The sequence below is a fragment of the Mus caroli genome, chromosome 8 (genome assembly GCF_900094665.2).
Source record: "Mus caroli chromosome 8, CAROLI_EIJ_v1.1, whole genome shotgun sequence".
NCBI lineage: Eukaryota > Metazoa > Chordata > Mammalia > Rodentia > Muridae > Mus > Mus caroli.
In genome coordinates this window covers 86349554-86375179 of record NC_034577.1, presented here as the reverse complement: position 1 = coordinate 86375179, position 25626 = coordinate 86349554, and the positions used below count along the sequence as shown (strand labels likewise).

General features: G+C 50.8%; 2 protein-coding genes across 2 annotated transcripts in view; one reads left to right on the top strand and one right to left on the bottom strand.

Annotated features, from left to right (window-relative positions):
- The first annotated feature begins 7899 nt into the window (after positions 1–7899).
- Positions 7900–20375, top strand: Dok4 (docking protein 4). Its single transcript, XM_021169481.1, has 9 exons — positions 7900–8080; positions 13206–13413; positions 16770–16877; positions 17028–17142; positions 17403–17522; positions 17620–17809; positions 18490–18628; positions 18782–18902; positions 18997–20375. Exons 2-9 carry the CDS (start codon positions 13348–13350, stop codon positions 19113–19115), a joined length of 978 nt encoding a protein of 325 aa, XP_021025140.1. The 5' UTR covers positions 7900–8080; positions 13206–13347; the 3' UTR covers positions 19116–20375.
- The window catches only part of Polr2c (RNA polymerase II subunit C), a 7010-nt gene continuing 1375 nt past the window's right edge, over positions 19992–25626 (bottom strand). Inside the window, exons 3-9 of the mRNA XM_021169483.1 lie at positions 24150–24218; positions 23966–24018; positions 22317–22445; positions 21949–22000; positions 21546–21714; positions 21350–21424; positions 19992–20782 (exon numbers count right to left, since the gene is read on the bottom strand). Coding sequence (XP_021025142.1) covers positions 20638–20782; positions 21350–21424; positions 21546–21714; positions 21949–22000; positions 22317–22445; positions 23966–24018; positions 24150–24218 — 692 coding nt within the window. The 3' untranslated portion in view covers positions 19992–20637. The remainder of the gene's footprint in view (positions 20783–21349; positions 21425–21545; positions 21715–21948; positions 22001–22316; positions 22446–23965; positions 24019–24149; positions 24219–25626) is intronic.

Below are 25626 nucleotides of genomic sequence, written 5' to 3'. Positions count from 1 at the left end.
CTGGAGAAAATCCCTCATAGTAGTGCTGAGTGGTTTGCACTGGAGTTGATTCCAGATGTGGTCAAGTTGACAGAATGGATGTAACAAGGGCTGCTGAGAGTGGCCGCCCTTCTATAATCCCAGTGGGCAGTAGGCAGAGACAGGAGATCTCCAGAACAGACTAGCGGAACAGGGCGCTTAGGGTCCCGTGGGAGGTCCTGTCTTAACACATAAGGCAGAGAGTGACTGAGGAGGACATCAAACGTGGACCCCAGCCTTCCATAAACATGAAAAACCACACATGGGAACACATATACACGCATATACACCACACACATAAAACTAAGACTAGGCCTATAACTCTAACACAGAGGACCTTCGTAGCATCCACAGGGCTCTGGGTCAGATTCCCAGCATTGAAAAAAGAAGAGGATAATAGGTAACTGAAATAGAAAAGTTCCAGTTGTCCACAGGAAGGCCACAAAAGGAAGCGCAGAAATGAAGAACATGGACAAAATCCCAAAACACAACAAGCAGTGAACCAGAACCCTAGTACATCAGTAATTAAATACAGGTGATTTAATCTTGTCAATTGAAAAATAGAGACTGGGGAGCTGGTGAGGTGGCTCAGCAGTTAAGAGCACTGACTGCTCTTCCGAAGGTCCTGAGTTCAATTCTCAGCACCCACATGGTGGCTCACAACCTACACTGTACAGCTACAGTGTACTCACAACATAAAATAAATAAATCTTAAAAAAAAAAAATAGAGGCTGAGTAGTGGTGGTGCCTACCTTTAATCCCAATACTGGGGAGGCAGAGGCAGGTGGATCTCTGACTTCAAGGCCAGCCTGGTCTACAGAGCTAGTTCTGGGACAGCCAAGGCCACAAAAAGGAACCCTGTCTCTCAGGAAAAGAAAAAAAAAAAAAAAGATAGAGACCAGCATATTCAGGTCAAAAATACACTGTAACTATATGCTATCTTGAAGAGACTCGTTTACAATATAATTATTTTTAAAGACTTTTTTATTTTTATTTTATGCATATGGGTGTTTAACTTACAAGTGTATATGCGCACCATGTATATGAAGTATCCTTCAAAAGCCAGAAGGCGGCACTGGATTCCCCCTGGAACTGGAGTTATAGTTGTAAGACTCCGTGTGGGCCCTGGGAACTGAACTCCGGTCCTCTGCAAGAGCAGCAAGTGCGCTTAACCATGGAGACACCTCCCTGTCCCCTCAAATATAACTATATATGTAGTTCTAAATTGAAAAATGGAATCAACAAGATAGCTCAGCGGCTAAGAGTGTTTGCTGTCAAGCCTGAGGAACTGGGTTTGAATCCTGGTGAGGTGGAAGGAGAGAACTAGCTCCTAAAGGTAGTCCTCAGATCTGTATACAGACACACATACAGACAGATACACACACATACATACACACACACATACACACACACACACACTGTGGCATGCATGTGCCCACAGACATATACACAAAATAAGTAATATAAAAGAATTGAGTGGAAAAAATACATATCAAAAGAAAATTAGAGAGCCAGGTATAGTAGCAGATGCCTAGAGTCACTAAATTTGGAAAGTGGAAGTAGACGGATTAGGAGTCCAAGGCCAGCCTTGGCTATGCAGGTTTGAGACTAGGTTTGGCTAAATGACACCCCTTCCCCAACCTCTGAAACATAGAATAAGATTTTGATTTTTTTCTTTAGATTTATTTTATTGTATGAACATGAGTGTTTTGCCTGCATGCATGTCTGAGCACCACATGTGTGCCTGGTGCCTGTGGAGGTCAGGAGTGGGAGTCAGATCCCCTGGAACTGGAGTTATGGATGGCTGTGAGTCATCACTTGTTGCTGGGGACCAAACTCTGGTCCACTCTGCAAGAGCAGCAAGTGCTTTCTTTCAGCCACTAAGCAATCCCTTCATCCCCCTAGAAAAAGATTTTTTTAAAAACTGTGGACTCCAGTAAAATACTTTCTTACAGGGCTGGAGAGATGGCTCAGCAGGAAAAGCACTCATTGCTCTTCCAGAGGTCCTGAGTTCAATTCCCAGCAAACACATGGTGGCTCACAACCATCTGTAATAGGATCTGACACCCTTTTCTGGTGTGTCTGAAGACAGCTATAGTGTACTCATATATATGAAATAAATAAGTAAACCTTAAAAAAATACTTTCTTACTTTAAGAAGGAAATAAAGGCACAGTCACAATCAAAGCAAAGCAAAGCAAATTCCAGCCATGTAATATCTAGGACACACGCACAGTCTTTTGGGCTCCTCCATTGGGTCACTTCTCCGGCTCTGCCCTCCACAGCACACATAGCTTGTCCTCTAGGCTCTGGCTGGCTCCACTCCACAGCTGATACTATTCTTGGTGGCCATCCCATGGTACTGGCATCCCCGAAACTGCTGGGGTCTTCTGCTGCACCTGGGCTGCACTTTCACCAATAGCCTCTCCTAAGCTCTCTTCCTGATGCCAGGCCTCAACATCTTTGCATGTTGAGTTTTGGCATCTTCAGTCCTGGCCATCAACTGCCACGGAGGCTACACCTGTGCCAGTGGACTCTTCTGGCCTCTCCCAGTGCCAAGCCTCAGCCGTTCTTCATGATCCCTTCAGGCCTTCAAAACCAGCACCACCTCGGTGACTCTTAGACATTACCAAGTCCGGCTGACATCACAAGGTACAATTGTGGCTGCCACTGGAACACAGATCCTCTGTGCTCTCAGGAAACACTTCCCAGAAAATTTCACTTCAGTGATTCTGGTCTCTTCTGAATCATCACTAATTTCTTAGCTCCAGCTAACCAGCATCAATTGTCCCAGTAACACAAAGCTTTCACTTCAGTCGTTCTGGTCTCTTGTTAGTCATAGCTGACTCTTCAGCCCCAACTAACCAGAACCTCAGAATCTTAAATCAAAACAGCAAACAACCCTGACAGAGCCTTTAATCTTCCCTCTGAAACGTCACGAGCCAGGCCTCCATCCTCCACATTGCCCTCAACACTCTTATCTTCCAAGCTCCCACAGAACATCTCCCCTGAGTGAGCTCTCAACACTCAAAGCCACCAGCCCAAGGATGACACTACCTACAGGCTAGGCCCTCCAACATTGATCACTAATTAAGAAAATGCCTTACAGCTGGAATTCATGGATGCATTTCCTCTATTAAGGCACCTTCCTCTCTCGTGATTCTAGCTTGTGTCAAGTTGACAAACAAAGCCATCCAGTACAGTGGCTTTTCTAGCCCAAAGCTCCAAAGTCTTTCCACAATCCTCCCCAAAACACTGTCAGGTTATAGCAATCCCCAACTCCCAGTACCAACTTCCTAAGTTAGGGTTTCTACTGAAGTGATGAAAACATCATGCCCAAAAAACAAACTGGGGTGGAAATGGTTTATTCAGCTTACACTTCCACATTGCTCTTCATCATCGAAGCAAGACAGAACAGCAACTCACACAGGGCAGGATCCTGGAGGGAGGAGCTGATGCAGAGGCCATGGAGGGGTGCTGCTTACTGGCTTGCTTCCCCTGGCTTGCTCAGCTTGTTTTCTTATAGAACCCTGGACCCCCAGCCCAGGGATGGCACCATCCACGATGGGCCCTCCAACATTGATCACTAATTGAGAAAATGCCTTACAGTTGGATCTCATGGAAGCATTTCCTGAACTGAGGCACCTTCCTCTCTGATGACTCCAGCTCATGTCAGGTTGACAAACAAACCTAGCCAGTACAGTGGCAAATGACTATGGATCAGGTGTTCAAGGCCAACCTCAACTTTATAATGAGTTTGAGGGTAGCCTGGACTACATCAAACTCTTGCCTCAAAAAACCAAACAAAAAACCAAACCACCAGCTTTCCCCCAACCCTGGCCAACCCCCACAACAAGGATCATCATTTGCTTTGCATTTTTTTGTTTCTTTGAGACAGAGTCTATGTAGCCTAAGGTGTCCTGGGACGTCCTGTCTAGTCCAGGCTGGTGTCTAAATCACAGTAATCCATCTCTGTCGGCCTACTCCATGCTGAAATCCTAGGCACGTGCTGCCATGCTTCCCTTAGGATCAGAGATCTAAATGTAAAATCGAAAATTATGAAATTTGTGAAATAAAAAGAAGAAAATGCATTTTCTAGACTGGCTTCAAAAGGAAAAATGAATATGCCCCTAATAAAAATTTAAATGGCTTTGTTTTATAAGAGTATCTGCTGAACTGGGAGGTGGCTCAGTGGTACCGCATTCCCTGAGTTTGGTTCCTTGCACAGAAATGATAGAAAGGAGGGAGGGAGGGAGGGAGGGAGGGAGGGAGGGAGAAAGGAAGGAAAGGGAAGGGTAGGGAAGGATGAGGCTGAGAGACCTCAGTGGTTAAGAGCTCTTGCTGCTGCTCCTCCAGAGGACCTGAATTTGGTTCCCATGCTCAATGAGTGACTCACTACCACCTATAACTCCAACTCCAAGGGATCCAACACCTTCTTCTGGCCTCCTTAGGCATCTACCCACATGTGCCATTCACGTACAATCACACACACACACACACACACACACACACACACACACACACACACGAAAAACCGAAATCCTTTAAAAAACCAAAACCAAAACAGAGGGCTGTAGAGATGGCTCAGCAGTTAAGGGCACTGACTGCTCTTCCAGAGGCCATGAGTTCAATCCCCAAACAATCACCTGATGGCTCACAACCATCTGTATGGGATCTGATGCCCCCTTTGGGTGCGTGTGAAGATAGGTCACTCATATACATAAACACACACACACATACACAGAAAAAAGTAGGGAAGAGAATACATTAAATATATGGTAAGAGGTAAAGAACAGAGAAAATATTTGCAGACCACAGATTCAGATGAGGCGCAGTGCTTCCAACATGTTAAGAACTCTCAAAAGGCAACAACAAACCGCGATGAGATATAACTTTTCATGGTCACAAAGCCCCCCAAACTGAAAAGGCAGTGATGAAATCAAATGCTGGAGAGCATGGGATAAATTACTCCTTTGTTGCAGGCTAGGAAGGTTAAAGGATAATAACTATTATATTGACAATTAAAAAGTAGTCTAAAAGAGAGAGTTCCAGGACAGCCAGGATTCCCAATGAAACCCTGCCTCAGAAAGCCAAACAAACAAACAAACAAACAAATAAATAAATAGTGACAACCTGTAATTACACAGCTCAGAATTATGTCTGTAGCATTTACCCAAGAAGGATGACGTGAGTTTACACAGAAACCTATTCACAACCTCCATAGCAGAAAACCTGGAGACAACCCAGATGTCCTTGGATGGTGCATAAATAAACAGATGGTGGTCCGCCCATACAGCAGAATGCTGGAATACAATACAATACAACCACCAAAGCAGCTATGGATTCCTGCTGTGGCTTGACTAAACTGAGCAAGATGGTCTCTCTGGACACATAACTGATAAATCCAGCTATTCCAGAGGCTGAGGCAGGATTACACATTTAAGGCTGGCCTGGGCCACACAGTAAGTTCAAGGCCAGTCTGGGTAACTTATTGAGAGCCTATCTTGAAATAGAAAGTAAAAAACTAAGGCTGGGATGTAGCTCAGTGGTAGAACACTTGCCTACCATCTGAGAGCCCCTGGGTTCAGTCACCACTAACAAAAGTTACCAAGTGAAAAACCACCAGGGATTACACTTTTTATGATTCCAGCTGTGAAACCTTCTACCAGCTGTAGAAATGGGGAACACCAAGATGTCCCCTAGGGTCACTGAGGAGGGAAGGGAAGGGGGCAGAGGGACACCTTTGCGGATATAGAAACTCCCTATGGTGACTTCAAGTTGCTAACGTCCTGTGCTGTAGCTTTTCAGGGTAGGAAAACATCAGGGACTCAGACTGACTCTGTGTTAGACCATCCACCTGCATGTTGATCTATAAACAGCCTTATAAGTGTAAAGCCAAAAATTAGATACAAATTTGGGTATGGTGGCACTTGGGAGGTAGAAGAAGGCAGGTCAAGGCCAACCTGGTCTATACATCCAGTTCCAGGACTGCTAGAGAAATCCTGTGTCAAAAAAAAGGAGGAAAAAGAAGAAGAGGAGGAGGAGAAGAAAGAAAGAAAGAAAGAAAGAAAGAAAGAAAGAAAGAAAGAAAGAAAGAAAGAAAGAGGAATTAGCACCGTGGGTAGAAGTAGATATTGAGTAAAAATTTTGAAAGAGAATGAAGTTTAGGAATCCCACTTAGAGATGATACTTCTTAATTTCATTATATTATTACAATTAATTTTGCAGCTCAGGGGATTGAACCTAGAGAAGGTTCCTTCCTTCCTTCCTTCCTTCCTTCCTTCCTTCCTTCCTTCCTTCCTCCCTCCCTCCCCCTCCCCCCTCTTTCTCTTTCTGTCTGTCTGTCTGTCTTTCTTTTATTCTTTCTTTCTTTCCTTCCTTCCCTCTCTTTCTCTCTTTCCCTCTTTCTTTCTTTCTTTCTTTCTTTCTTTCTTCCTTCCCCCTCCCCCTTCCTTCCTCCCTCCCTCCCTCCCTCTTTTCTTTCTTTCTTTCTTTCTCCCCCTTTCTTTCTCCCTTTCTTTCTTTCTTTCTTTCTTTCTTTCTTTCTTTCTTTCTCTCTTTCTCTTCCTTCCCCCTCCCCCTTCCTTCCTCCCTCCCTCCCTCCCTCTTTTCTTTCTTTCTTTCTCCCCCTTTCTTTCTCCCTTTCTTTCTTTCTTTCTTTCTTTCTTTCTTTCTTTCTTTCTTTCTTTCTTTCTCTCTTTCTCTTCCTTCCTTCCTTCCCCCTCACTCTTCCTTCCTCCCTCCCTCCCTCTTTCTTTTCTTTTCTTTCTTTCTTTCTTTCTTTCTTTCTTTCTTTCTTTCTTTCTCCCCCCCTCTCTCTCTCTCTTTCTTTCTTTCTTTCTTTCTTTCTTTCTTTCTTTCTTTCTTTCTTTCTTTCTTTCTTTCTTTCTTAAGTAGGATCTCACTAAGGCTGGCCTTGAACTCATCAGCTTCCTGCCTCAGCGTGGGATTATAGACAAGTACTACTGGGCCAGGCTAAGAAGTCTCTTTTTGTTGAAACTCACTTTTTTTCTCTGTGGTCATACAGCTTCTCTAGCAGTGTCCCAGGATGAAAGCAGTTCACTCCGAGGGCTTGAGAGCTAAGGACTTTATGAGCTGCTGTTTGAAGTAAAGCAGAGGGTCAAGTTTGGAAGCTGCATGGGAAGGTCAGGAGGTCATGGGAAGGTCAGGAGGTTCAGTTTAGCATCCAGGAAGGAGAAAGCCATTTCCTGTCCTGTAGCCCCGTGGCTTCCACTTAACACACACTTTAGTGACAATCCTGGGACATTTTTTTTCTTCCCCCCCCCATCCTGGGACATTTTAAGGGGACAGAAAATGGCTCCTTTACTTTGCTGGACAAGGCTGAGTCTCTAGTGTTCCGGCAGAGGGGGTGGGGAGGTAGTGTTGGGAGGATAAGGGGCAGGGGATATACATGCGTGGGTACTGGGTTCTTGATTCCTTCATGCACTAGGCTAATCTCTCACAGAGTGCAGATGAGCGTGCGATTGGGGAAGTGGGGCAGGTACTGAGCAGGACTGGATGGTAGCAAAGTGTATGTCTAACAGGGTACTGACTCTTGATGTTGGGAGGTAAGGTTCAAAGACTGGGAGTTGATATAGGGTTCAGCCTCCAGCAGATGCGAGACAACGTGGGTTTGAGTTTTAGAGCTCAGGGAGGAGCTGGTGCGACTGAGGTGGGTACTAGAAGTGAGCAGAGGGCTAGACTGCCAGGCGGAAATTTCTGTCCTAGTAATAAGACATTGGCAGGACTCCTGGACGAGGCGTGGCTCCGAGAAGGGGCGTGGCACGATGCCAGGGATGGGCGGGGGCGTGGCGGTGGGGCGTGGCGCGGCGCCAGGGCGGCGCGGGGCGTGGCCTCAAGGGGCGTGGCGTCGCGGATCAGCAGAACCGGCTACCTCCCGAGTCTCCGCTGGATCCGGAGCTGGCGGCTGCGCTTCACTCTAGCTTACAACCAGAGCCGCGCGCCGCCACCCTACCTTCCCCTCCGGGCCGCGCCGAGACGCGGGCATGAGCCCGCCCCGCGTCCCGCGGAGCCAGCGCCCCGGCCCGGGCCTCGGCGCCTAGGTAAATAGGGGAATACGAAGCGGGGAAAGGGGGGGGGGATCCCTAGGCCTCACCGAGGCGTGAGACTCCCGCAACTCTCATCCTGGGGCGCCTTTGGTCACCTCCGGAGCCTGCGGGCTCTCCCAGCTATGGGAGCGTCCTACTTTAAGGAAGGAGGACTCAGACGCGCCTCTCGAAGCCAGCGAGACCCTGAAACTCCCTGAGCAGTCCTCAACCAGCTCCCATCTCTAGGAAGTGCAGGTCTGAGTCTTACCTCACCTGTATTCCCCACGTAACCCATCAGAGAAACCCAGATCCCCGGCTTCCTGAGCCTCTTCCCGGAAGCAGCCTTCCTCGCCTTCCTGCTCCCCAAATTCCAAGAGACACTTTCCTTTTACTGTCTATCCGACCTGCAAGTGGCTTTCCTATTCATTGCAGTCCTCCGGGCTAGCAGCCTCCTGCCCTAAAACCTTTCTCCTCTGGCTCTGGGAGTCTGTACATATTCTTTTGGAGACAGCTATCTGTCACAGCATAAGGACCGGAGCAGAGCCTTGGGCAGTCAGGAGTTCTGTGCAGTCTGCCTGCGTGGAGCGGTGGGAGCAAAACAATTGCCAGACACTTGGATGGAGGGCTTTGATAAGACAGGGCAGCCAGGGGCCAGGTGTCAGCTCCAGCACATTCCAGCAGCCGCCAGGGGCTGCACTTCCTGCACATTCTTTGAGGGCCCTTTTTAGAGAAATGCAGGCTGCTGTGTAGGCATCCCAGGTGAGGTCCCAGGAGTAGTGTCCCTCTCGCTCTGCTGCTAGTCTCTGTGCCTGGGTGCTGGGTATTCCTGGGCAGGGCACCAGGCTGGATGTGACCTAATCCAACAACCCCAGCCAAGGTGGGGCCCCTAGCCAGGCTCAGACAGTGTCAGCAGCAGCACAAGTCCCCTGAGGCAGCTTTGAACAAACTGTGGATCATGGACCCGACTGGTTCTCCTGGACTTTGCTGGTCTTGCCAGTTGGCACCGAGATGTGGAGAAGTGGGAGCCCGCTGCCGCTCACACTCTCTGGAAGCAGAGCTGATAATGGTGTCGAAAGGATGGGGACAATGCTAGATATAATTAGTGTCCCTCCCTAGATTGGGCATCCACTCTGTCCTTTATCAGTGTCCTGGTCACTGTGATGGAGCTATAGCTAGATAGAAGGGGCTTGGGAACTGTCATTGTAGGTGTCCCTACATGGCCAAGTGACAGATGAAGGAACTGGGAACATCAAATCTCATAGTGACATGTGACAGACTGAAACACATGTGAGAGACAGATAATTAGCAAGGCCAGGGTGTCAGGAGGGCCTGAAGGAGAAGGCAGATTTTCAGCGGAGCTCCAAATGAGGCAGTTGGAATATACTTGGGACCATGGGAGGGAGTTTAGTTAGAGGCAGGAAAAAGCAAGCGCAGTGAACTTTCCTGAGAAGGCTTTTATGTACTGAGAGGTGGCAGGGTACCAGGGGAGAACAGACAGCAGTGGTATGAGGCATTGGACCACATTCCTGGGGACCATGAGTGTTCAGATGTCCTGACCCCTCATGTTCGCTCTGCCTGGTTCAGTACTTGTGGCTGGCTCTCCTTGGACCAAACCTTCTGGGGCTTAGGGATCTATGGAAGCGCCCCCTGCTGGTCTCAGACAGCAACCACACAGGGATGGGGCAGCTGATAGTTAAGGAGGAGAGTCCTCCAGGCAGGAGACAACTCACCTGCAATCAAATCTCTGCTGTGAAGTGAAAACAGACCCAGGACGGTGAGATAGTGTCCAGGTAGGACTGATTTGCAGCCCTGATAAGATCAGATCTGTCAAGGGTAGGGCAGCCTGGCCAGGCAGGCAGGCAGGCAGGACTCAGGCTCTATGGTGTTTGTTCTCCAGCCAAGGCCTCCAGGCAGGGTTCTGGGAGGGAGCTTTTAGTGCAGCCTATGGGGCAGGTGGGTAGGGAGGGCACTAGAACGCCTCCTGTGTCCTCCCTACAGGATGCTGCCCTTGCTGGGAAGGGCAGCAGTGTGAGTTGTCCAGTTTGGCTGTTTGTGGTAGCTTGGGCTAAGGCAGCTACTATCCCTCCAGGAATAGCCATCCACATTGATACTAGGGTAGAGGAGAGGTGGGTGGGAGGCTTAACCCTAAAACCATGAGAATGGCTACTGGAAACCCATCTCGCCCATTTAGTATACAGTACTCAAAGACTTCATGTCCAAAGCTGAGGGTGCCACACATTTGGAGGGATCTGTCCCTCTGTGAGAGGCTAGTAGTGGCCATGGATAGGTAGGATTTTTTTGTTTTTTGTTTTTTGTTTTTTTGTTTTTGTTTTTTTGTTTTTTTTTGTTTTTTTACTGCCCTTACTTATTGGCTATTGAGCCTTCGAGGGAGGCCTTGGGTCAGATTGGGGATTGCTGTTTAAAATCTTGAACTAAGTCTTGGTAGGGGGCGAGGGTAGGCATGTTGCCCATTAAATCCATGGATCCTTCTCTCTCTCTCTTTCTCTCTTTTATTTATTTATTTTATTATTTTATTTTATTAAGATTTATTTATTTATTTTATGTAAGTGAGTACACTGTAACTGACAGATAGTTGTGAGCCTTCATGTGGCTGTTGGGAATTGAAGTTAGGACCTCTGCTCACTCCTGTTGGCCCCACTCACGCTCACTCTGGTCAATTCCACTCGCTCAGTCCCTGTTTGCTCCGACCCAAACATTTATTTATTATTATACGTAAGTACATGGTAGCGGACTTCAGACACACCAGAAGAGGGCTTCAGATCTCATTACGGGTGGTTGTGAGCCACCATGTGGTTGCTGGGACTTGAACTCAGGACCTTCGGAAGAACAGTCAGTGCTCTTACCCACTGAGCCATCTTACCAGCCCTGGATCCCTCTCTTGATGCTCCCTCTTTCCAACCCTCTTTGCACTCCATTTTGGGACTGGGTCAGTATTTGCATCTACAACCTAACTGGGGACTGAATGAGACCAGAGACCAGAGAAGGCAGGTCTCGGGCTCTCCCATAAACGTTACTTTTCAGTGATTCTAGTGTTGGGTGTTCTTGGGAACACCATGGGTTGTACAGAGGAGATGGCTGATGGAGCCAGTAAGAAGTAGCCTCATCGGGTTTATGGGGACTGGTTTGTAATGGGGGCCTGGGCTGGGCAGGAGGCTCTGGAGAATGGAGCTACCTCCTGGCTTCACTCTTCATTTAAAGGAGAAAGACTGGCCTTGAACTTCTACCCCTACTGCCAGTGTTGGGATTACATGTATGTATCATCAGGATTCTACCTGGATCCTTTAGAGAAAAAAAACAAAAAACATCCCCACCCCAACCTCCCCCACTCCCCCCCAAAATTAATGTCCCCCAAAAAACTGAAAGACTGCACAGCCTGCGAGAGCTGTATTCCTTGTTGTCTGGGCTATCTTAGAAGATCCCAGGGCCTGACGACTTCTTGGGGACAGGTTGGGAAACTGGTCTTCAGTGCTGGCGACCAGCCGCCAGTGGCCAGTTTGCTAGTCATCTTAGGAGGGAGCTTGTCCTGGGGTCAAGACAACTCCAGAGGCAGGTGGTGGAGACAGAGCTGGGAAAAACTGACCCCTCTCTGACTGCCAGAGCCCAGGTGTGACAGGGCTGGTGACAATTAGACCTGGGAGAGGCAGAACACTTGCTGTGGGAACATCCTGGATGTGGGAGCTGGGATAGAGGACGTGAAGGGCTGAGGGGACTGTCACTACATAGAAGAGAGAGGTAACCCCTCTGCCCCACCTCTTGTTTGCCTGTGCCCAATGGAGTCCCATCTGTTCCTTGTTAGGGACTCAATAGACAGGCCCTCTAGGAGATTAATTAATACCAAGCTGCTGGCAGACTGAGATGCGTGCCTGCCCTAGGGCCCCATTCTGGCAGCACAGATGTCCAGCTGACCCCAGAAATGCTACTGCATTGCCACCCAAGGATCCTGGAGATGTGGGGAGTCTTGTGGGGAGCACAACCCTGACTATTGCGCCTTCATGGCAGAGAAAGCTTAGGTGGTGGCAGGAAGCCAAAGGGGGCTACAAGATAAGTGTTCCACACGGGGAACTTCTCATTCATCTTTGGTTGTGTCCTGGGCTTGCTGTGTGACCTAAGCCTGGTGGCTTACTCTCTCTGGGGTATTTTCTTTACCAGTGTATAGAATGAAGGTGTTAGATTGAGCCATGGCTGAGATTGCCTGGGTCAGTGTTAACTGAGCCCAGTTCTCCCCTGCTATTCCCAAGTTTCCTGAATTGTTTAGGCTACATCCCATTCCCTGGGTCATCCTTTATATAATTAATGCCTGCCCGTGCTCAGAACATACCTCTTCTTGGCTCGGCCAGATCAAGTGTCCTGTTGGAACCCTGTCCCCACCCTCAGACTGGCCTGCTCCTTCCAGCTCCAAGGCCAGGGTAAATGTCTACTTCCTCAGAGGCCACAGCCCACAGTCCCACACACTCCTCAGATTTATCCAGGGCCCCACCCCTTGGACTCTGCCCTCCTGCCCAGGAAACACCAGTCCCCAGAAGAGCTGCCCAAGAGTCCAGGGGCCAGGAGCAGGGTCTGAATGACTTGAGCTGGTGACTCACAGCCTCATCAGGCTGGAGAGAACCAGGTATAGTGTGGTGGGATGGAAGTGTAGGCTTTTGTAGGTACAGAACCCTGGGCCATCTCTTGACCCCCTCACCATTTCTTGGAAGTCCTCAGGAGGGCGTGTGTGCTCTGGCAAGTTGCTCTAAGTCTGCCCTGAAGTTGTAAGAGGCTGGCCAGTTGCCACCAAGCTGAGGGGCCAGGCTCCTCCAAAGCCCCACCGCCTCCTTCCTTCCCCTTTTGCCTTCACCTCCACAGCAAGCAAAACGGGAGGCAGCCATCCCAGGAAGGGGTTAACTGCCAGCCCCGGCCTTGAGGGAGGGGACTGGGCTGGACCATTTTTCTGCTCTGCCTCCACCTCGCTTTTTCCTGAATGGTTCTGCCGTCCTGGGGTGGGGAGGAAGAGAAGGAGGAAGGGCGGGCAGGCAGAGGGAGGGAGGAGTGTGGGAAGAGGAAGGAAAAAAAGAACGAGACAGCTAGGGGGAGAGAAAGATGTCACTGGCTCTAATCTCCCTGTCATTTGGGTTTCTGGCAGGAGCTGGGCGAAGGATCTGCTAGAACAATGCTGAGGCGGGGGAGGTGAGGATTGTCTTAAACAGGTGATCGGGGACACCAAGCCACCTGGGCACCCCTCCCGGACTCAGCCCAGCCGGCACCCCAAAGACAGTGGGGCAACCATGGCGACCAATTTCAACGACATCGTCAAGCAAGGCTATGTGAAGATGAAGAGCAGGAAGCTCGGGGTGAGCCACCCTGGCGGGGGCCCTTGTCAATAAACAGTCCTGAGGACGGACAGGTCTGGAGGCATGGTGTGTGGGGGCATGCTGCCCGCCCGCCAGCACTGGGTACTGTGTGACTGTGGTTTGAGGCTTCTCAACACTGGCTGGCTGGCATGTGGCTAGCCAGCCTCCGTCTACTGCATCTCTCGCCCCAGCTGGGCTGGCTGGCATCCCGGCCACTGGACCAGTAGTGGTAGCTGACAGGCTGGCAGAGGCATCCCCGCTATTGTTGAAGTTGTGGCCACAGCAGCAGAGGCACTGGCAGCAGTGGAGGTGGCAGCCACCACCGGGTAGCAGGAGTGACTGAAGAGTGAGGCTGTCAAGAGAGGAGAGCAGCTTTGGCTCAGGGGCTGCCTCCCCTTGCTCCCCACTCCCTTTCCCTCCCTCCCTTGCCTTGCTCCCCACCTCTTCTGTCCTCTTTTCTTTAAAGTGACCCTCCCCCCCTCTGCCAGCCCGCCCGCCCGCCCGCCCTGCCACACACCCGTGTCTCAATGTGTTTAGAGCCTGCCCTCATCATATTTTAGGCGGTTGGTTGCTTTGGGTGCTAAAGAATTGTTTGGGAAGGAGAGTGGCTCATTGCAAGGTAGGGGTAGGGACATCAGGGGCTGAGGCCAGAGAGGCTGAGGGGCTGTCACTTCCCCCATGTGTGGGTGGCACCACGGCCCTTGCTCTGGGACAGGCTGCTTTCCTTGGAGTTGTTGTTGGTGGCCCTGAGTTGGGGCTTGGAGGGGCACTTACCCCTTCTCCCTACCCAATCCTGGTTTCCAGCGGAGGAAACATCCCCAGGGGCATGAGTAGGGCTCCAGGCTCTCTTTGAAGCCTCTGATCCCCTGCTGTCCCCTACCTCCACTGAGGGGCTCTTCTCAGCAGGAAAGCAAGCCTTGGTGACAGGTGACTCAAGTCTCTGATCCCTCCCTGTTACCTTGATGGGTTGGGTTTAAAGCTCTAAGGGTGACGAGATGCCCACGGGTCACTTGTCTTACTCAGGGCCACCTTAGAGTGGGGGTGATTCTTGTTCCTCCTGGGGTTCTGGGGCTCTTCTTGAGCCATCTTGTGTCCAGGCAAGGGCCAGCAGTCCACTGCCCTCAGCTGGGCCATCAGTGGATGGAGACAGGCAGGGCTGCTGGGTATGTTCAGAGTCTCACTGGCCCAAGCCTATAGAGACTCTGTTCTTTCCAAGACAGAACAAAGAGCAAGGCTAAGGGCAGGCAAAGAGGCCCTGGGAGTGGAGTCCTCATTCCTGCTGCCATCCCTTGTGCTTAGATCCAGTAAGTCCCCAGGGGCCAGCAGAGCTCTGGCCAGGGCAGGGCTTACCAGGAAAGCGCTGGCAACAGGACAGTCCTGTGGGGTCCGTGTCAGACCTGTTACAGGAGGGTTCCCAGACCCCAAGTAGAGAAGTGGACAGACCAGGGGAAGAACTGGCAGGTGGGGTGGGGTGTGGCCTGGCCCAGATTGGTATCCACTGTGTCCAGGGAATTCTACTCTCCACAGACCTGAGCTTACTGTGCAGTCTTGTGAGGGGCTAGGCTTGGCAGTTGCCCCAGGCAGTGTCTTATCTCAGTCTCCAGGGATCAGGGGTTGGGGTGTGCTGAATGGAAACGGGATGGCGCTCCCTCCCTTCCTACCTGCCAGGGCCTCCCCGCCTCCCTCAGCAGAGCCTGGCAGAGTACTTAGAGCTGATCAAAGACCTGTGAGAACTGAGGAGAGCTCTTGAGTGCATGGCTCCCTGGGGTTGTGTGAGTGTGTCTCCTGTAACCAGGCAACCAGGGTGCTCAGGCCCCCAGGCCTCCTGTGTTGCTGCCGGGTGGGGTGGGGTGGGGTGGGGTGGGGTGCTTGGGCAGCTCTCACCCAGTGATCTACCCATTCATCCATCTGTCTGCCCACCCTGTCCTTCATGCACTCATATGCATAGCTGTCAGTAATTGCTAGCTGGTATTGGCAAAGGGTATGAAAACATGGTACACACGGTCTCTGCTTTAAAAAGGCTCATGTGGACAGATCAGAGCTGTGCTAGGGGCAGAGGTGCAGGGGCAGACATGCCTCCCAGGGTCCCAGACAGGAGCTACAAGTGACCCAACTCTAGGGAGTTCCAGGGACAAGGATTGTCTAGGTCCATCTTGTTCTGTGATCTGCTTGCTAGGGGCCTGGTGCACCTTTGGCACAGGTAGAGAAGTAACTGAGATGACTGCCAACCCTTTGGGACTGTGGCCTAGTGCACCTTTGCCATACACAGAGAAGGTAGCTGGGCTGGCCAGTGACTATGGCCCAGTGGCCCTCTTCCTTCCTCTGTTCAGCCCAGGCCCTCTTTAGGACTCACTCTCCTGTTTGCATTTGACAATGGTACAGGGATGTCTGGGAAACAGGTCTGCCAGGCTTGAAGCCTGTTGGCAGGAGCTGGTAAATCCAAGAGAGCCTTGAGGTAGGAATGAGAGACGCTGCAAGAGGTCAGATGGGCAGTTTATGGAGGTGCTGGGACAGCTTTTCATGGTGTCCAGTAGGCCAGTTTGTCTCTGGAGAAGAGTCACCTCTATAGGAGTTTATGAAGCTCTGGAGAATCTCAGCGGGCATAGAGCACAGGGTACTTAGCGGTTGGGACAGGCAAGATACCACATAAGGAAGGTACCGTGCTGTGGAGGCACAGCTGGCTCATAGCTCTGCCCCCTTAGCTTCTGTGGGCCTCTGGTCCCCATGGGAACTCCTGTGGCACACTGTTAATTGCTGAGGGAAATCCTTGGGGGGCAAAAGTGATTCCCCTCACACCAGAGCCTTGCCCAGGCCCAAGAACAGGGCAAGGATGAGGCAGAGACTGGCTGAGTGCAAGGGGCTACCTCTTGTCTCTGGGAGACGTCATGTATGGCCACAGTGGTCTGTCCTATGGTAATGGGTGTGTCTCTAGAAATCCTGTCTTCACACCAGACCTAGCGCTTGTTGGGTCCTCCTTACTTGCCTTCTTCATACTCCACTAGTCTCTGAAATGGAGGCGGCAATGTGACTGCCTTCAGGAGTGACCCTGACACTAAATAGTGCCAGCGCCCCACACATGGATAGGAAGCATTCCACAAATGCTCCTTCCATTACACAGAGCATCATAGAACAGCCCGATAGAGATGAACATCAACACTCACCTTGGCCATTTGGGTAGGGCTGCCCCTCTGTTGGCTGCTATCCTGTAGCTACCCTACCATCCTAAGGTTTTCTCTAAGCTAGGATCCAGGGAAGGGTGTAGTATTGTTCCCTCAGGAGGCTGGGGTAACTTCAGGGCAGCATTGTTGGGGATCATGGTCCAGCAACAATCTGATCATCAGCTTCTTGACCCATAGATTTACCGGAGGTGCTGGCTGGTGTTCCGGAAATCTTCCAGCAAGGGGCCCCAGCGGCTGGAGAAGTATCCTGATGAGAAGTCCGTGTGCCTCCGAGGCTGCCCCAAGGTTAGGGGCCTGGGCCCTAGATCCCCCAACCTGTGGGCAAAGATGACTTGCTGAGTCCTGAGGTCTGAGAGTACCTTCCTGGGGAACCCAGCTATGGGAGGTAGGGTGAAGTGCCCCGGCCTGGCTAAATCTCTTGGGATGTCCTTCCAGGTGACTGAGATCAGCAACGTCAAGTGTGTCACACGGCTCCCCAAGGAGACCAAGAGGCAGGCGGTGGCCATCATATTCACGGATGACTCTGCTCGCACCTTCACTTGTGACTCAGGTAAGGCTCGAGGACTGCAGGCTCCATCTGCTCTCCTCGGGCTGGTCAGTCGGTGGTCTAGGCAGTGAGTACCAGAGCAAGGCCAACCCTTGCAGAAAGAGTGGGAGAGCTGTGCTCTTAGTGGAGTAGGTCCCAGACAGAGGTGGGCAAGGCAGGCAGCAAGGCCTTCCTGCAAGGTGCAATGAGTCAACCCAGGGCAGACTGGGTGGGCTGCTGGGGACTCTGAGCTGGCAGAACTATGAAGTACTATTTTTCTCTAGAGCTGGAGGCAGAAGAGTGGTACAAGACACTGTCCGTGGAATGTCTGGGATCACGGCTCAATGACATCAGCCTGGGAGAGCCTGACCTCCTGGCTCCAGGAGTACAGTGTGAGCAGACAGGTGAGGCTGGGGCTGGGTCTCAAAGTGGGGAGGGGGAAGGTGGACCCCCCAACTCCCTCCACCACATTAGCTCAGCTGTTATCTACTGCTGCCACAGATCGCTTCAACGTCTTCCTGTTACCCTGCCCCAACCTGGATGTGTATGGGGAGTGCAAGCTGCAGATCACTCACGAGAACATCTACCTCTGGGACATACACAACCCCCGCGTGAAGCTTGTCTCGTGGCCCCTCTGCTCTTTGCGCCGTTATGGCCGAGATGCTACGCGTTTTACCTTTGAGGCGGGCAGGTAGTACCCTCTTTCTTACCATCCTGGCTCGCTATGGCCATTATGGAGACTGCTCTCTCTGCATGGTATCAGGCACATTCATTCATCAGATTGCCACCCCGGGGGTGGTAGTGGTGGTGGTGGTATATAATGCTTCAGTTTTACATTTGAGGAACTCAAAGCCAGAAGTAATTAGCTTGTAACAAGCAGGTCAAGCGAAGGAGCCCAGCTCCCTGGCTCAGTCCCTGCCAGCAGTGACACTTTCTTTGTGGCCTTAGTACCAGTTTCCTATAGGAGGGTAAAAAAGCACCTAGCCTGACAGGATGATGGTGTAGCTAGGGAAGGCCCTTGCTGGGATTCCACCAGCCTGCTTAGGCTTCAGCTCCACACTACCCTCTGTGTAACCTTGGCTGAGTGACTATTTTCCTGGATGCTTTAGGTTCCTCTAAATGAATAATTGCAGAGCAGCTTTCCAACCTCCACGGGTTATGTGGTAACTACTGCTCAGCCTGTGTACTGTGGCCAATTCCCCAGACCATGGCCACCCTCTCCCTGAAGACCTTGGTACACCCACAGCTGGCATTTAGAACTTGCATGCGCTCATGCGGGAGCACACACACACACACACACACACACACACACACACACACACACACGTGGAATTCCTGACACGTTGCCTTCCTTGCTTCCTGTGTCCTTAGGATGTGTGACGCTGGGGAAGGACTCTATACCTTTCAGACACAGGAGGGGGAGCAGATTTACCAGCGGGTTCACAGTGCCACCCTGGCCATCGCCGAGCAGCACAAGCGGGTCCTGCTGGAGATGGAGAAGAATGTGAGGGTGAGGCAGTGGCTGTTGCCCCAGGGCACTGGGAGGTGGAGCAGATGTGCTAGCTAAGTCTCCACCAGCATGTTCGCTGTGAGTCAGGCAGGGCCTTGGGCTGGCAGCAGTGTCCCCAGAACTCACAGACGGGACCTCTCCTTTGTGTCACAGCTGCTGAACAAGGGCACCGAGCACTACTCCTATCCCTGCACACCCACGGCCATGCTGCCCCGCAGCGCGTACTGGCACCATATCACGGGTTCTCAGAACATTGCTGAAGCCTCCAGCTATGGTGAGTCGTCATTGGAGCCTGTCTCCATGGAGGCTTCCTGGGCAATGGCCTTTGGTCTTGGATTCAGATTCTGAGCCTGCATCTCTGTCCACAGGGGAAAGTTATGGGGCAGCCCAGGCCAGCTCGGAAACAGACCTCCTGAACAGATTCATCTTGCTTAAGCCAAAGCCCAGTCAGGAGGATAGCAGTGAGGCCAAGACCCCTGCCCAGTGACAGCCAGACTGGAGAGAACTCATGATTTGCTGGGCCACCTGTTGGAAGGCTCACTGCCACAGCCCATGGACAGCTTCGAGGAGCTGGTGGCCAAGAGCCAGAGGAGAGCAAGCTATCCCTCCTTGCCCTCAAGGGTGAGGCTGGACCTCAGCACATGGCTGGCCACACCACCTGAGCATGAGGGGCTAAGAGCCACCGTGGGACTAAACACTGTTAATGGTTTTAATATATATGGCTTATAACATATACTGTATAAATGAGGCTTCCCTCTATCCCTCCCCACCAACACATACCCATTTTTAATTCCACGACCAGGCATGGTCAAGGCTGTTTTTGAGTATGAGGGTGGCAGTGCCTGTCCTCAGTGATACAACTCTCCTGCTGCCAAGATGGCTTGAGCTGCCAGGGTCAGAGGAGGGGGACAATCAGACTGGTGCTGTCTGCTGGCTCTTCCTCAGAAGCCCAAGGGCCAGGACAGCAGGTAGCTTCTGTCCTCTGGGCCTACAGTGACACAGGAAGAGTCCTAAACTTCCCTGCACCACGTGGCAGCCTTGCACTTGGGAGTGTTAAGCAGAGGTGGCATCTGGCTTTTAAATGCACTTTCTGCACTGCTCAGTAGGCTGAAGATGTCTTTGGGCAGGGCTCCCGTGACCTCAGCAGCAGAGGACAATTGGGGCCAGCCCGGAGGGAGGACTGCAGCAGGACTGCTGTGGGGAGCACCTTGCTGCTCTCCTTCACTGACCAGGGGTATAGTGCTCCAGCAGGGGGAGTCCCTTGCCCAGGCCAGTCACCCCAGGCCAGATTCCAAAACTAAGACTTTCCTATCTCCCCACACGGTGCTGAGGCTCCCTGCTGAAATGCAATTAAAGCAATTGATTTTCTAGTGCTGGTATTTATTGACTACCGTGCAGAAGGGCTATCTTTCTATTCACATCAAACCTTTTGTTGCGTGTTTCTGTTTTTTAATACTTTAGGGTTCTGATTTGTGGGAACAGACCTTGTAAATAACCACTGTTCACATGTGTGGCAGAATGATAAGGGGGCCCCTCCCAGGGGGTGCCCTAGAGCCAGGGAGATGGCACAGCCAGCCCAACTCTGTGACCCAGGAAATGACCACCCAGAGGTCAGCTAGTTTGTACAAGAAATGGGCCCAACCCTTTGGGAGGGAGGCAGAACTGGCTCAGTTAGTGGCACGATGACGCATGAAGGAGATTATGTTGTGCTCTTTATTGCCAAAAATAAAAACTTTTAAAAAGACAACTACTGTTGATCAATAAATATTCCTCCTTTTCCGTGCTGGTGTGTGCTTCCCCTCATGCTGCCTGAAAACCACTACAGTAGGGCCCGGGATGCTCAATGCCTAATAAAACCTGCCGTGTCTAACACCAGTGGGACCCTGGCCATCTCCCCCATGGCCTTCCAGGGGCAGACTGTGCAGTACATAGCCCGGAAACCACAAGGGCTCCCAAAGCCTGAAGTCCAGCCACCGTGAACCTAGTCTTCGGCGGCAGGCGAGCTGTGGCTAGTTTATGGTGAGCACGTCACTCTGGATCTCATGGCTTAACTGAGTCTGTAAATCACTCAGCTTCTTCTTCAGCCCCGACAGGGCTGAGAGGACAATGGTTTCAGGGCGCAGCGAGCCACACGACTCCACATTGTAGTAAAACCTGAGAGACAAGAGTGGGGTGAGAGCTCTCATGAGGCAAAGCTCCAGCTTCGGGCAGACTTCCCTTCTGTTCTCTGAGACTTGATTCCATTCCTATGAGGCCCTTGACCTCAGGACAGGGTCTTCCCTTTTCCTAAGACTCCTTATTCGGAATGGTCCAGATCCACTTCACAGTTCCCCGAGGAAGCTACAGCTACTTCTAAAGAGCACTGCTGTACAAACCCTAAGATGACTCTACGTGCATTTCTACACCAGAGACGGCAGGAAAACCCAAACGCGATGCTGGCTACGGCCCTTCAGCACTTCAGGGAGGGCTGTGGTCACTCTCACTCTGGCTGGAGCCCAAACAGGAAGGCCAGAAACAGCATGGGGTAATAAGGCCCCTTTCCTCACAGTGACCGGAGAGGAATGAAGACCAACTCAAGATGTGTATGTGAGTTTGGCAGTTAGCTCTTCTATCACAGGGTGGGGGATGGGGTGTGGTGTGGTGAGCTTGGGTGTGTGACTGCCTAACAGCCTCCCACACCTCTATTTACAATTACAGTCACAAGCAGGCCTGGGGTCTTACCTCTCTGGCTTGCCGTTGGGGTCGTAGGGAGCCTGCGACTCATCCTCATCCAGCTCGGAATACTCACTCTTGGGCCTGAGGGCAAGCACAGGTGAGGCACTGAGGCTACTTCTGCTTGTAGCAAGGCTCTCAGAGCACCCACCTACCTCTCGCTCACTACAGCCATTGCTGCTTCCCCTTCCCCCCAGGAACATACCATTCCTCAGGCTTGGGATACACTGTATGCCTAAGTGCGTTGTCTGGATCGTATTCAAAAGCTACTCCCGCAGTAGGGTTCCACTTGGCATGTTCCTTGCCAAAGCCCTTCTTGGCATAGGCTCGAAGTCTCAGCTCCTGCCCCTTCCTCAGCTTGACAATAAGGATGTCTGCAGGGAGAGGTGAGAGTGAGCCAGGAAAAAAAACAGGCAAGTTCTCCAACTTGTGACCTGTGGTACTGCATGAAGACAATCCACATCTTGGCAAAGGGTCCAAAGATGAATGAAAGAGACCAGGCTACTCAAAGGGGTACATCTGACCTCTGCATCTTCTGGCCACCAGCTTGACTGCTCCACCTCTTATCATCCTACCCCACCCCCTCACTCCCTGCCCCACCCCCTTACCATCCTGCTCCACATAGTCATTAGGGTCGTTATCCCGGTTCCGAGATGTCACCTGTAGGAAGCCCAAACAAGTATGCATTAGCCTCTCACCTCTCAGTCACCTTGGCAACTGTCTCTCAGCAAATGCAGCCTATAATCTGTCAATCCAGGGAAAGGAGGCTGAGAAGGAGAAGGAGATGGCAGAGTTGTCCAAAGAGCCCAGAGGCCTTTAAAGGGGTCTTTGAACAACATAGGGCACATGGCACCAATACTGCTCTGTTCAGGAACTCGGGACCAGCACGTCTAGGTGGCAGTTAACATGGATGGTCGCAGGGTAGGTTCGCATCTGTCCCACTTGGAGGCAGGCAGAGAAGGGCAAAGGCACTAACCGGAATAACCCGGGGGCTGTTGGAGATGAGATCTCGGGAGGTGACGTGGCGCGTCTGGTCTTCATTGCACCTCACATCGAGAGTGAACTCCACAGAACACTCAGGGCAGAACTCTTCACATGTGCAGTCCTGAGGCAGGAGGACAGCTGGAATGAGGAGACTGGACTCTGCTTCTCCTAACCAGCTCTTTCCAGATTCTTCTTGGTGAAAAGGGGTGACCACAGTCCCAGCCTTTTCTGGGCTGTGACATCTGGTTCACCTCAGGATAACTAACTACACTTCCTTTCCACGGTCACCGCTACAGGTGACCACTAGGGGGCACACTCCTAATATAGCAGTGCCTTAGAGAGGTCATCTTAAGGGACCAAGGTTGTATGGGACTATAGAGTCCTGTCTATGCAGACCAGCTTAGGAATTAACTGAAAATACAAAGAAGGGAAAAACAGGAAAAACAAACAAACCACCCCAAAAAACCAAAACACCTTTCAAGTTTTAGATTATTTGGGGAGGGAGGCTGGCACTCATGTAGCCCAGGCTGGTCTGAAATTTAGTATGTATAAGAAATTTAAACTATATATGGTCCTTCTGTTGCTACTACTCCCCATGCGATAGGATTATTGGCATGTATCACAACATCTGGCTAATATTTACTTCAAAATCGCTTATGGAAAATTTTACCCATATAGAACACAGAGAGGACAGATTGCCACCTGTCATATGCTCACCTTCCAGCTTTGTTAATTATCAACATTTGCCAATCTTTACAGCGTTTTGTGCACTTTGAGCCATGGTATATCTCACTAGGTAACCCTGTATATGGTGGGATACAGGCATCTAGCCATAGGGGATTACAGCACGCTGACATGTGCTCAAGTATGTAGAAGAGAAGGGTAGGGCACGTACAACTCATTTTCTAAAAGGTTAGAGGAAAATCAGGCAAATGTAGTAAAACATTAACATCTACAGAGGAAAAAAATAAACGGTGTTTTATTAACATTTCTCAGACAGGCATGGGAACACACGCCTTTAATAACCACAGCATGCAGGAGGCAGAGCAGGCAGATTTCACTGCAAGGCCAGCCAGAACAACATAGTGAGACTCTCTTAAAAACTAAAACAAAACCGAAAAGAATAAATGGAGGCTGGAGAGATGGCTCAGCCGTTGGAAGTACCTGCTGCTCAGTCCCCAGAACCTGAGTCCAGCAGCTCACAACTGCCTGTAACTACTTCCGGGGCTCTGATGCCCTCTTTTCACCTTAGCCCACCTGCTCAGACACAGAGGCAGACCTGTACATCCGTAAAAGTGGGTATGTTCCCCGGACTCTTTTTGTTGTTTTGAGATAGGGTTTCTCTGTACAGCACTGGCTGTCCTGGAACTCACACAGATCCGCCTGCCTCTGCTTTCCAAGCTCTGGGATCAAAGGCGTGCGCCACCACACCCACCCTTGTGTTCCCTTTTGAGGCTCACTGATGACGCCTGGATGTGCTGAGAGCAATCTGATGCTCCATCAGAACCAAGGACCACACTATTAAGACATCATCTCCACCGTAAGCCACAACAACTGGAATGGAGACACCCCGGAAGACTCCAGGGAGAACAATCCCCTGCCCCCTCCCCGTGCCTCCAGTCTTCCCACCAGCACGCATACCCGGGAGTACTGCAGCTTGTCCACGATGTCATCACTGGTGAGGGGGATTAAACCTGCAAGACACAGAAGAGTGCTTTGCAGAACAGCCAACAGCCAAACCATCACGAGAGCCTCAAGGAGGTCACACAGGCTGGGGACAGGAGCGTCCCACTTTGATCCCTTCTACCTCAACACCAGCACTCACCAAGCCTGTGCGCGATGAATTCATCATGAAGGACCGAGGAGTTGGCGTCAATCTGAACCCAGTCGATGGCTGGAAAAGGCAGCAACAAAACAGGGTGAGTGAGGACTAGCCACCAGACTCATCTACAGACCTGCAGCAGCACTGTCTCCACTCTGGTTTACAAAGTGAGTTCCAGGACAGCCAGGGTTACACAGAGAAACATTGCCTCAAAAAACAAAACCCAACCAAACAAAAACAAAAATTAAAAAAAAAAAAAAAAAAAAAAGAAAGCATCAACTCAGCTTACAAAGTTGAAGGTGTCCTGACCTGGCTACAAGAGGCTCAAAGTGACTTCAAAGTGATGGCTCCAGGTTCAGGCATCCCACACGCCATACATAACACCTTCCTGCCCCAGTGAACTGGGCATAGGCCTTGCTAGTGATACACACACACACACACACACACACATGCATGCACATACTCTCTCTTAGAGTTTTTTGGGATATTTAGGGAGTTGAATACTTATCTAAGGATTACTTTAAATCTGCTACCTGTGCCAATCCCAAACCCAAGAACAAAAGCTATCTGGACACCATGGGCTGGAGGGATGGCTCCGCAGTTATGAGGTTCCTGGCACCCATGTCAGGCAGCTCATAACCCCTGTAACTCCAACTCCAGGGACATCTGAGACCCCTGGCCACCCCCAGCACCTGCATTCACTGCTAAACACCCCCACACAGAGACACAGTTTTAAAAACTTAAAGTCAGGGAAAACACCACGAGAGCAAAACATCCCAAGTTTCACGGCCCACACCTCGTTTGTGATATAACCAGATAGCCCACTTGGAATTTCAGTGTTCCTCCCATCAGTACATGTTCACTGGACAGCTTCACCAGGGAAAGCCCACTAACAATAAAACCCAACCCCCCCCCGCCCCCAGGCACTGCTGGGCATATGGGGCTGTAGCATACAGATGCTTCACTTAAGCTTGTGTCTAGTCACCCATCAGCAAACACCTGCATGTAAACAATAATGTTCAGAAATCAATGGTATTGGAAATCCAGTTCTCAAGGAGCTGGCGTAGGCCAAGAAGAGGCCAGAAGACCAGCTGAGGATAGGCCCAAACTGCCCTTCCCCACAGTGCTTCCTCAACCCAAGCAAGGACCAAGCTTCCTGATGATTTACTTCTGGGGCCCATTGAATACCCATTCCCATTCCCCCACCCCTAGTGGGAATTCCCAGTCTCAAAAAACCTCGGGTGTCCATGTTTACAAATGCTCCACTCCTTTTTGGCCTCCTTCCTCTCTCAAAACAAACAAACAAACAAACAAACAAACAACAAAACTCGTCAGACTCTCCTGAAGACAGGTGTCATATTTTGCCTTGTGTTATGCTTGCCCATGTCTTGTCTCTAACTGAAAACGTACATGATTTACATATGCAGCAGAAATAAATTCATTTTTAAAAAAACACCAGGATGGATTAAAAAAAAAAAAA

Bases quoted from the DNA above. Each gene is read 5' to 3' on its own strand.
- Dok4 (XM_021169481.1), top strand. From the start codon at position 13,348: ATGGCGACCAATTTCAACGACATCGTCAAGCAAGGCTATGTGAAGATG. The intron at 13,414-16,769 runs GTGAGCCACCCT...CTTGACCCATAG, and splicing joins TGAAGAGCAGGAAGCTCGGG to ATTTACCGGAGGTGCTGGCT. The intron at 17,523-17,619 runs GTGAGGCTGGGG...CTGCTGCCACAG, and splicing joins AGTACAGTGTGAGCAGACAG to ATCGCTTCAACGTCTTCCTG.